Below are 12,456 nucleotides of genomic sequence, written 5' to 3'. Positions count from 1 at the left end.
AAGCAATTCAAACATGTTGTTCATTATGCAAATTCACAAATGTATCCTGATGTCTCCTTATTCCATTCAACCTAAATGTTTGGAAAATGTTTTGGCATCACAACTCACTGCTATCTTGTTTATTGTAATTGCCTTGGTAGACACCTTAAAGCTATCCATTCTTCATGGATTTGGCAGGTATCGGAAGGGAGGTGAAAGGGGAACATCACAGACCCCACTGCCTACACTGGTCATTAAATTAAAGGTCATCAAAGATCCCAAACTTGATTTTCTTGATTTGGTAGTTTAACATAAGCTCTTTTAAAAATGTGTATAATGTAGCTTATTTCATTTAAACTTTTGTGGCATTTTTATGTATCACAATTTGAACTTAAAAATAATACTTTTAAAGAATAATGCCATTTATATTCTCTATAATTTACATTAAGTATTATAGAAAATTATAAACTGTCATTTTTATATTTACCTTGACCACACTATAGATAAAATTGTGAAATATTAAGAAATATCGAATTATATACAGACTGACAAGGACAAATGTAATGCTACAAAAATATTATGCTACATAAAATACTATGCTAAGGAAGGCTCACACGTTTGGGTTCTTGACAGGGTAAGAACCCCATGTCAATCTATACAAACAACAGTTTATTCAAATCTGTAATTAATAGTTAATTTGCAACTCATCAATTTTGCTACATGTTCAACACTATTGCTCTAATATGTAATTAGGTAATTTTTTTTATCATTTATGGGTAATTTATTCAAGAAAATAAACTGCAGAAATACAGAAGGAGTTTTATGTTAGTCTCAATATATTATCAAAAATATAAACCCAACTTCTAGACTGTAAAGTTTGAAAGAAACTCTTATAAATTTGAAATAAGAATTTGCTTTGCTAAATATTTGTTAACTGTCTGAAGTCAGACAAGTAGTACATGAAGAGGTATGCACGTTGTTATGGAATGGTCAAACTGGTTTGGTGTGCGCTGGGACCAGTGCCTCTGAAACCTTTGTCATTCCAAGGCCAGAGGACGACTAAACCTATGAGTAAGATATTCACTACTCCCAAAGGATGTAATCTATAAATCAACAGGGCTACACCCTATTCACAAAAGCAGAACAAGAGTGAAATTTCCTTTCCTTCTATTTTTCTCTTACATGACATAACAGTACATATTCATTTAAATTGTGTTGCTTTTTACACTTTCCTTTAGAAGCAATAATCTTGGCCAGAATAACCATTAAGGAATATGTTACTTGTTAGGCAACACTGATAGAAAGTAAAAGGAGGACAGAGGAGGAACACCAGAATGGCTGTCAACATAGCACAGTGTCCTTTTGTGTGTCAACCATCTGTCAGACAGGCTGACCACGTCTCATGGAAACACTTCGCATTCCTTTAGGCAGGCTGGTGGTTATTAAGCTGGCCAAGACTCTTCAACTACACGTGAGGATTTGCTCCCGTGCCCTTGAATCAAGGGTCTCTGACAGGTGATAAAAGTAAATCTTAGAATGGAAGATGTTTTGTGTCAGCCCCCTGGACAGTCTGCATTGCAGTGGGGAATTATTTACGCCATTTGGAACACTTTTGATACCTATCCCTTTCCAGGCTGATTGTAATTTGCGTGGGCACTGTGTGCTAAAAAGGTAAACCATGTCAAAGAGGAATACATCAGAGAAATATAGATTTCAAATGCACCATAGAAGTCTGGCCTTGGGGGAAAAGAAAGTTGAGTGTTGCTTAAATATTTTAAATCCAGCATAAAAGCTAAGTGCCTAGACTGAGTTGTACTAAGCTGTTTTGTTGAAGCAAACAGTCTTAAGAACTGACTTTGGTATTAAAGAATCATGTTTGATTTGTGCCACAGAGGCAGATAAATGCCAAAAAGACAAATACCTCTGTCTGCGAGACATTGTCCTATATGGTATAAAGTTAATAGCAAAGTAATAAGGAGCCTCTGGACCTGACATAAAATACAAAGTTGTGCCAGCTCGATGCAGGCTTCCTGATCGATCTACCACCTGGAACGCCTACGATCACAGCATCGCCAGCACACCGCAGTGGGGAGAGGGTACAACCCGCTGGCAGAAATGGCACGGAAGGGGAGTCTGTTACTCCCCAGGGCCGCACCAGCTGGGACAAAGTAAGCTACAATGACGTTTAGATAGTAACAGTCTCAGCACCAGTAAACTGAAAACATTAAAGAAGTCCTTGTGAGCACACCGTTACCGTAAATATCTCCAACTTCTCCGTGACAGCGGTCAGACGACTGCCATCCACTGGGTCCCTCACGTCATCTGTTACAGTGAATCCTTAACTCAGTAGATTAAAATAGTGTGAACAGGTGGCTTCTATAAACTTAAAATGGAGTTTTATGTTTTAAATGTTAAGTTTATGTTTCCAACATTATGCTAAACATTGGAAGTTTCCCTTTGACTAAATAATAACTCTTATCCCTTATGAAAATTTCAATCATATACACTCAAGATCTAAAAGGAATGGCTTGGCATTAATTTTCATTGATCTTGCACATACCATATTGGGCATTCATGTTACCTGTACCTAACTGTTAAATATAATACATACCAAGAATCATAAGGCACCATACGTATTTTATGTACTTTAATTTCATGCCATTTTGAGTATGACTGCCAAACTCAAACGTTCTCAGGGGACTCAAAGAAAAGTACAACATTTAGTTCCCAGTTTTCTTACCACATGACCTATCATCCGAACTAAGACACATTTGATAGTAAAAAGTGGTTTTATTAATAATTGCAAGAAACAACTGCCATAAAGTAGCACTGTCCCAGGCACATATAAATTAGAATTACGAAAATAATTACTCACAAAAACAATTAGATTAAGTAGGTTATAAAATTTGATTAATTTTTAGAACTTTGCATCCCTAAGTGTTCCAAATCAAGGAATCTTGGTATATTGTTGAATCACCAAGAATGCATATCATGGAGGAAAAAAAATTCAATGTCCATAATTATCTCTTACATTGCTTCTTTGTTTGCTTTCCATTCTTTAGCAAGAATAACTAAACAGCACTGACTTCAAATCCTATCTAATCTCAGATGGGCTGAAGGGCAGGAGGGGGCTTGGTGGGGAGGGAGGGTGGCCGATAAGCTGCAGCTAGCTGAGGCGGCAGGTGGGTGATTAGGTAATAGGTGAGCGGAGAAAGACTGGACTCCACAGTTCCCACCCACAAGGCCCAAGGCAGAGTCTTGACTACAGAGAAAACAGCCTCCTGTATCTGAGCTTTGGAAGCCAAACTGTTGTTTTTTTCCTACTTCAGGTAAATTTACTGAGGATACCTAACTCCTGAAATATGCAATATGTCTACTTTTTAAATATATAAAAACAGAAGATTTAAAATTTTACATTATTCAACTAGAATTTTCTGTAGACCCTTCCAGTACACAGATGTTATCAAAATTAAAAAGAAAAGTAACCGATGACGTCAAGAATCATGGCTGCGGTGTTGGACGCCCTGCCTCCCTCTCTGCAGAGAAGGGCTGGGCAGGCTCGGTACTGACCTGTGTGCTGCCGGCGGTGCTTGGTGAGGGCGTGCCGGGTCCCGCCAGCAAAGCCGCAGAGGTCACACAGAAACGACTTCTCGCCTGTTGCAACAATAAACAGATGAGGGACTGCAGAGGTCACAGATCATTAAAACATATCTATCAAGGCTTTCAGGGTTACTAATTCCTCCAATCAAATGTTTCCATGTAAATATGTCAAATGGGAATGAAATTACCACTGCGGTTTATTGACTGTGATAAAATCTGAAAAGCACCACTGAACATAATTACATACTTGTCAGACCCATAAAAATTAGCTTTATTATCAATGGAATGGTTTTGTACAACTTCATTTCTGGTAGATGTCTTCCAGATGGGGCTGCTTTATGCACTTGAACAGTTTTTATGCATATCCTGATTTTTTACAATTCCCATACATCTGGCCTTTCTGAGCTGAGTAAAGATTGCTTGGAATAGTTAATATACGGTATATATGATTCTGCTTAAATAAAACATATTGAATTTTCTAACATCTTACAGATACTGAATTGGTTTTACCTGATTCTATCAGGGTCTTCTTTAATCACTTCCTTCTTAATAACACGAATTAAATGGTTTCCTTGATCATACTGAAGACCACAAGTAACAATATAAAATCTACTTGCTCAGTACCGATAGCAATTCAAAGCTGTTTATGTTTCTCAAACTTTCATGGCATAAAAAAGGAAGTCTAGGGATTGCTAAAGAAATTGTACAACAACTCATATTATTTATCTTTAATGACAACTCTGGACTGGAAACCTCTGCAACACTTAGGGACAGATATGGCAGACTTAGTATTTGTTAGTAGTGTGCAAATGCTCATTTTTTTATTTTAGCATTTTTACACAAGCTAACATTTGCCCTACAGTTTATAAATGCAATATATCTTTCCACTGTAGCATATTTAGGCAATAAGAGCTGGCTAGCCAGGCAGTTCCTCCCATAAGACTCACAAAAGAGGGCAAAATAGAATAAAAATGCTAACCTTAGAGAGACTCCGTGAAATTATAAAACATTTTTCCAGAAATAAAATCAATCATTTATATCTATCTTTATCTACTTTACTCATTTAGACATTTAATGCAACAAGTCTTTCAAGGGTGTTTCCAGAGTCAGCCTGCTTTGTTCCAAAATATTTTGGTAGGCCATTATAGAAATTTGACTTGTGGTGTTTTAGAAATTATAATTGCTTTTTTAAGGCTATAATAAATAATAAATATAGGAAGGTAGAATAACTTCTGCAATCAAAAATCTTCCCTTAAGAGCATTATTGGTTTTCTAATTTAAATGAGCACATATAAAGTTTTAACCAAATTATGCTTAATCTTATTTCCAAGGGATATGTTAAAATGTTCACTATCATTTTAAAAAGATAAGGCTGAATTTAAATATTTTCACTCTTTCTACTTTCCTATCTTTGGGTTAAATTTATTCCTTGGTGTCATTATTTCAATACAGAAAGAACAGAGTACATGGGCTCTGAAGAATAAAGTTTAATTATAATCACTCATTTAATTATTTAATCAATTTGAAATATATATCTTTCTAACTAGCTGTATTATCAACTAAATAACAATGAAAGTAGACTTTTTTTAAATCCCGAAAGACAAGTTGCTTGTCAATGCTAACATGGTGTCTGTGTTGAGGCGGAACTGTCCTCCCGGGTGGAGGCGTCCTCACAGTTTTGTGGGTGTGACTGCCGCGTGTGTGCAGGGCTGTGTCTGCAGCCGGTTCGCGCCCCCGCGGGTGTGTGGGAATGCCGAGGCGCTACCAGCCAACTAGCAACATTTCTAATGAGAAAGGAGCATTTTTATGACTTGGGTTTAAGAAAAGTATTCTTCCTTTCTATCATTTATGAACTTCTTTGCGACATGCACCTTTCTTATAAAATGAAAATATTAAGTGTAGAAAAATCCTGAGATTTATATTCTTTATATACATGTAAGTGGGGTGTGATACACACATACACACATATATATGCTGCATATGTTAAGTTTTATTCTCTTTCCTATTTTGAGATATTTACAGACGCAAAGACAAAGTTATTAATTTTTCATGTGATTTGATTCTAGATACATTAGTGACCTTGATTTTTTGATGTGTAGGATTTTATCTAGGATGTTAGTCTCCAATGTATTGTATGTCATATTTACCTTGGTGGCTTGATTTGTTTTTCATTCTAAATTCAATTTTCACTTGCCTCTTTTTTTGGGGGGGGGAGAGGGTAGGGGCTGGTTACAGTTGATCAGTGGGCAAACAGTATTTTTTGAAAAAAAAAAATTTTGAGAAAAAACCTGAATATAATATTTCACTCAATATAGAGAGGGTTCATTTAGTATGCCATATTTATATGACAGTAGAGCTATAATGGGGGACTTCTTTTTGTAACAACTTGCATTAGTTTCAAGTGTGCCATTTTGCATTCAAATGTAGAAAGACATGGAAACTAATCCTTTATTTTCTATTAGAAAACAGCCACTGTCCCCATCTCTCATTATGGTGCAGACTACAAGACCTAACAACAAAAATCCATATTATTGATCCAGCCAAGTCTCCACAATTATTCTTTAGAAGGAAACGCCGACGATAAATTACATCTGCACTGGCTTTTCATCTGCTGTTCGATATAAGTGATCTCTCAGGGCAGGCTGGAGACCTTAAATCGTCAACACCCTTGTCAAGGAAGCTAAGGAGGCCTGGGCTTCCCACAAACTGCTTCAGAAGAACTTTTAACCTGTAATTTCTAACAATAATATAGGATTCTTGGCAATGAGAAGAACATTTGGGAATGCTGATTAAAATTTATTATTTTTTTTTCCTGAAACAAAATACATTTTGAAAGGTGTAAAGAAAGACCAAAAAATCACCGAATAGCTCACAGTGATGCAGTGGTACAAGGAGAGCGCTCAAACACGAGCCTGTAAGAAGTCTGGGCCACCGAACAATGCAAACCAGTCATGACCGCAGCACAGGACAGCAGGGCACTGGTGGGATGCATGTCTCCAAAGGCCCAAACGGAGCGCTCTCAGCACCTATCACACATGTATTCTCACTTCTGTTTTACTGTCCATCACTTTAAACTCCATAGCAGTTAAATGTTTCGATGAGAAATGTATGTGAAGTTGGACTTTTTGATTAAAATTTTCGTAAGTAATACATAAAGCTAAGATTCAGTAATGTTCAAAAGTATTACGGAACTCAGTTTATTTCATAACAAAATACAAGACTACTCCTCAAAAAGTTAATCTCCCCAAATAATCTTCTATAAACATATCTGAAAAGATGGGTTTAAACACACACAAATACATTAACATACAAATATAAATGGGCTTCTAAATATAAATTTATTTTGTTTAAACACATTTGCACACACAGAGATAAAAATTTCACTTTAAAATTACCCCGAGTATCACTGAAAAGCAACCAAATGATACCGTGCCTTTTAATACAGAATTACCGCCATCGCAAACCCTGCTGGAGGAGGGCTTCATTTCCAACAATTACCATCGAGATCCTTAAGGCCTGTGCTCCCCGTCCCCACGTCCCCCCCAGCCCCGGGGCGGACGAGCGGCACACCTGTGTGCGTCCTGTAGTGGTCTTTCATGGCAGAGGCCGTGAGGAATGAGTAATGGCACGTGGGCCAGGTACATTTAAACGGCTTTTCTCCTGTGTGGAGCTTCATGTGGTTGTTCAGGGCCCACTTCTCCGTGAAACTTCTATCACATAAGTGGCATGTAAATTTCCTGCATGAAGGGGAGAGAAAACAAGGTAAATGTGGCCTGCACTCGAGCACCAAAGGCCCCAGACGGAGCATGTCATAACCCCGGAGCGCGGCGCACACGCAGACTCCGGGAGGAGAACTGCAGGCCTGGTCTGTCATGTCTGTATAACCAGGCATTGATTTTTCTGTCGAGGCCCGGCACTTCAGCCATTTATTCTCTGCTTTGCGGTTGGGCCCAACGGGTTTGAAAAATTCTGTTACAGTCCAGTCACCCCTGAGGCAAAAGTGAGAATAGATTTCACCTGTACAGGCCTACACCACTTATCCAGGGCACGGGCTGTCAGAGCAAAGGCTAAATGAAATGCTATCCATACTCCACCACTCAGACGAGCCTGCTGCGGGAACAGCGCCTCCCCCACGCGCCCAGCGGCCGCGACAAGTGCTCCCGGGAAGAAGAGCAAAGCCCCAAGGTGCTTCCTGAACGGGGGCTCCTTCTGTGGGACCGCACCGCACAGAAACGTTCCCTTTGATAAGAACAAAGACAGATCATAACTACAGATTTTATAAAACGTGTCTTTGAGAAAAATAAATCTCCATTATTCCCTATATGAAAAAAATCTGAAAATAACAAATCAGTAGTTACACAAGAAAATATTTCCGTTTCACAGTTCATAGTTTGAGACCTTCCAATGCCTTTAATGATAAGCGACGTGAAACACAAACAAAACCTTTAGCATCTCCACTGCCTGTTCTGCCGCTTTTCACCTGCATTCATGAAATCATCACCAAAATTTACTTTTCATTTTTAATGCAATTGAGTTTGAAGCAATCCCTGTGACTAATAAAATACTGTCCAGCTAATTAATTCAGGATAATGAACAGTCAAATAAAAGCAAATTAAAACCCAATAATCAAAATTAAAAATATTTGGGTAAGTTGACAAGCACTGGGAGACTGCAGCAGCTCGGGCTACCTACCACGGGTCGGGCTCTGCTCTCAGCAAGTCACTGCAGTTAAAAATGTAAGATTCTAACAGCTGAGTTTTAAATCACGATACAAATAAGCAGATCTGTAGAGTGCATACCTTCACACAGAGGCTTTAGCCATGATTGTACAAATTTCCTTAACCCCATAAGGGCCAATAAAGAATACTACAGTCAAAATAATTAACTTGTCTACTTTGAAGCAAATGTGAATTACTTTAACAAATTAATAATCCAGAGTTTCACAAATTCCTATGAATCGAATTGCAAAACTGCTTTTATAAAAATCCTTCTTCTTTTCTTCTATATAGTTGTTTTTATAAAGTTAGATCTTAAATATAATAGAAATGAAAACATTAAACATTTAAGAAATTCCATATAACATATCTAAAGTGTTTCATTAATATTAAAATTGCTAATTTATTTATTTGTATAATACATGTAAAGAGATACTATATTTACATCCATTAATACACACTGACTTTGAAATTACTGTATCATTTGATCATTGCTTACTGGGACTAGAGAATGACAAACATAACTAAATACTTCGAAATGCACTGTAAAAAAAAATATCGTGTCTGTATATCTCTTTGACGGGTCTTCATGCATTTAACATTTCAAAACCATGACAGGGATCTTATTTCTAAGATAAATTCCCCTATCTACTTATTTCTTCATGTATTTATTGTGAATCTAACCTTCTCCTACAAGAAATAAATAAGGAGGTTAAGTAGATGCTATCTTTTAAAAAATAGTTTCTCCAGACTGTATTACAACTTTATGAATGACAAAATAAATCCCTCATTTTTAAATCTACCATGATGTACATTTAACAAAATTACATCTATGAAACCTCAATATACGTACTCTATTATTCATATGTAATAAAAATGTTAAACTAAAGCTTAGTGCCTGTCGTGAAATGACAAAAGCCAGATAACAAAGAGCTAAGACCACCACTTGACTTTCAGAAAACCTCATATGTTTTACAATTTGCTTTATGAAAATAATTAAGTTCATGCACAGGTACTTTGAAAAGAACTGAACATACTACCTATGTAAACTGTCCTTATAAAGATTAAGATACACTCATCAATGGGGTGTTTCCTGAAACTACACAAATTCTGAGTCTCAAATATTCTAAAATATTTGCCTTCTCAGAAGTCAGAAAGGCCTTCATCATCACCCAAGGGATCCTTGACCTCCTGGAGACCCTCCGTAGGTCCACTGTGAGGAGTCTCTGGGACAGAACCTGAGCTAAGCGTGCAGTTCTGTCTTGCATGCTGTCCCAAGAAGTCAGGGCAGCAGTGTGTGCTCTGCCTGGACTTGAGCGATACCCGAATGCCCACTGTACCGAAACACTGCTCGAGACAGAACAGAGAGCTCAAAGGAAAAGGAGGCAGATTTGGCTTTCAAGGAAATTACAGGCAACTAAATGAGAAAAATCATTCACAAAAATAAACTCATTACCAGAAAAAAGACACACAAAATGCCATCATAGATTTAAAAGAAGAGCAATTAATGGGGTGGGGCAGATGAGAGAAGGCTTCCCAGAGGTGGCATGTAAAGCAGACATTAAAAGGTAGGCGACCACTGTTAATGCAGAGCTGGCAGGCAGGCTGTCAGTGATGGGAGAAGCGGAAGTGGGTGAGGGAGACGGGCAAGGTGTGGCGCAGGGCCTCGCCGACCGTGACCGCAGACTGCTGCCGCCCTCAGCGCCGATTCCCTCTAGTCACCAGGGCAGGGCGGGGCCCATGGCTTACAGTGGGCTGGATGAGTGGTACAAATGCTTTCCCATCCCCAAATGGTGGTCTTCTATGAGCAACTTCTTGTTTAACTAAACTGCAGTATATTAAAAAGAGGTCTGTTTTGCAAACATTCACTAGTGAAGAGAATGTAGTAGGTCAGCTGAAGGACGTACAAAGACGAGTGATTGACAATCACGGAAAGATTACAATTGGAAAGGGTAAATAACACAAGCACACAAAAGAATATGATGGTATTTGGTTCACCCTTATTCTTCAATGCCCAGAAAAGTTCCTGGTGCCCAGTGGTGTTCTATAAATAATTTTAGACCAATTGGATGCACTGAAAAGGTGGCTGAGTTTCATTCCTTCTTTAATCTCACCAGACTTCAGAATCCGAATGTGAGGCGTGGACGTCACAGCAATAGGGGGTTCTTCAGGCTGCACAGGGGTCCCAGTTCTCATACCATTGGGTCTTCCCCTCATGCTCAGCGTCTGCATTATTTTACAGACTGTGGCATGTTAAAAACAGAACAGGGCAGAGCCGTGTCCACCACTCACATTTACATACAGAGATGCTAACATATTTGTTTTAGGTCTTTTCAATTCTAAACATTTAAAATTAATTACTAAAATTTTAAACATTTACAAATTAACTTTTAGAAAAACAACATTATGCTAGGCACCACAGAGTATGATGACTGTACTTGGCAGAGGCCACCTCCAGGGGGGTAGCTGGGCCTCAGTGCCATTTACAGCTCTCAGGTGATCTAGCTACTTTCTCCTTTACAAGGTTTGTGAACAGTTCCAAACGCCAGAAAGTGCTAGCAGATTTGGAATGGAAAGGGTAGTTTTTACCTTCCCGTTCCCTGGGCTTTCCTACATGGTTCAAACAGATATGAAGAGATCTTAAAGGTTTCAAAAGAAAAAAGAATCACAAGCAAATGAAATCAAATGAGTTCAGACTTCTCAATAGCAACGTGAAGAATTAGAAGACAATGTAGGAATGATTTGGACATTCAGAGGGAAATGATTTTAAATGAAGCATGTTATTTGTAACACTCTCAGTAATTCCTATCACGAGGTGTTTTCATTACGGAGTTCCTGGGATTGATACGACTATTATGCTAAAACTTTTTGAAATAAAGCCCTTTTTCACACAGGTAACTGTGACAAAACTCAAGTAAGAGTTAATCTTTTAGTATAAATTTCTAAGGATTCCTATTAATATATTAAATAAGGGTTTCTAAATTCTAAGCATTTTTTCATACTCTTGATACATTTACAAGAAGTTTCTTCATTCACTGTTCTGCGTGCTGTCTTTTTATTAGCACCCCTGCCAATATCGGGGTGACGCTGGGCCTTTGTTCCCCCACCTGATAAATCCAGGGAGCAGAGGTGCAAGACAAGATGTTCACACACACCAAGGGGCCTTCTTCTCTGAAATTCTCTCACTGTATGATTTCTAATAACAGAGACAAGATTAAAATCCACATCTCTAGACTTAAATTTTTTTTTTTTTTTTTTTTTTTTGAGACAGAGTCTCACTGTGTTGCCCGGGCTAGAGTGCCGTGGCATCATCCTAGCTCACAGCAACCTCAAACTCCTGGGCTCAAGTGATCCTCCTGCCTCAGCCTCCCATCCCAAGTAGCTGGGACTACAGGCATGCGCCACCATGCCCGGCTAATTTTTTCTGTGTATTTTTAGTTGTCCAATTAATTTCTTTCTATTTTTAGTAGAGACGGGGGTCTCGCTCTTGCTCAGGCTGGTTTCGAACTCCTGAGCTCAAACAATCCGCCCGCCTCGGCTTCCCAGAGTGCTAGGATTACAGGCGTGAGCCACCGCGCCCGGCCTTAGACTTAAAATTTTGAAGAGAGAATACTAAATATCCTCATTGTCAGCTACATAACAATAACTAGAAATTCTCACCTGGGCATTGCTAGGCATTATGCATAATGTTAAGCTAAAGAATAAGTACGAAGCTGAATTATGATGATGTGATGAACAGCACTGTCTTAAACAGACATTTTGGCCTTAGAGAAACTCTGTTAGAGCATTCGTCTATTTTTAAATGTCTAAATGGCAGACAACGTATATCAAAATACCTAACTTATATTTTGAGTTGTATCCATAACCTTACCTTTCCATATTACTAGAGTAAGAATCCTAAGAGGGGGTTTTATAGTCATCATCTTCAAATTATATTTTTAAATACTATTTAAAAAGCTTTAAATCCAAATAAGTGAGTTTCTCCAGACTGTATTACAACTTTATGAATGACAAAATAAATCCCTCATTTTTAAATCTACCATGATGTACATTTAACAAAATTACATTTGGCAATGAGAAGAACATTTGGGAATGCTGATTAAAATTTATTATTTTTTTTTCCTGAAACAAAATACATTTTGAAAGGTGTAAAGAAAGACCA

The 12,456-nt window shown here is 38.0% G+C and overlaps 1 protein-coding gene across 1 annotated transcript in view; it reads right to left on the bottom strand.

Moving 5' to 3' along the window:
- ZNF407 (zinc finger protein 407) overlaps positions 1–12,456 on the bottom strand; it is a 506,579-nt gene that overhangs the window by 202,082 nt on the left and 292,041 nt on the right. The window contains exons 7-8 of the mRNA XM_012648891.1: positions 7,150–7,316; positions 3,550–3,633 (exon numbers count right to left, since the gene is read on the bottom strand). Coding sequence (XP_012504345.1) covers positions 3,550–3,633; positions 7,150–7,316 — 251 coding nt within the window. The remainder of the gene's footprint in view (positions 1–3,549; positions 3,634–7,149; positions 7,317–12,456) is intronic.

This window comes from Propithecus coquereli, unplaced genomic scaffold (assembly GCF_000956105.1).
Source record: "Propithecus coquereli isolate 6110/MARCELLA unplaced genomic scaffold, Pcoq_1.0 Scaffold296, whole genome shotgun sequence".
Lineage (NCBI taxonomy): Eukaryota > Metazoa > Chordata > Mammalia > Primates > Indriidae > Propithecus > Propithecus coquereli.
This window is presented reverse-complemented; position numbering and strand designations above follow the sequence as displayed.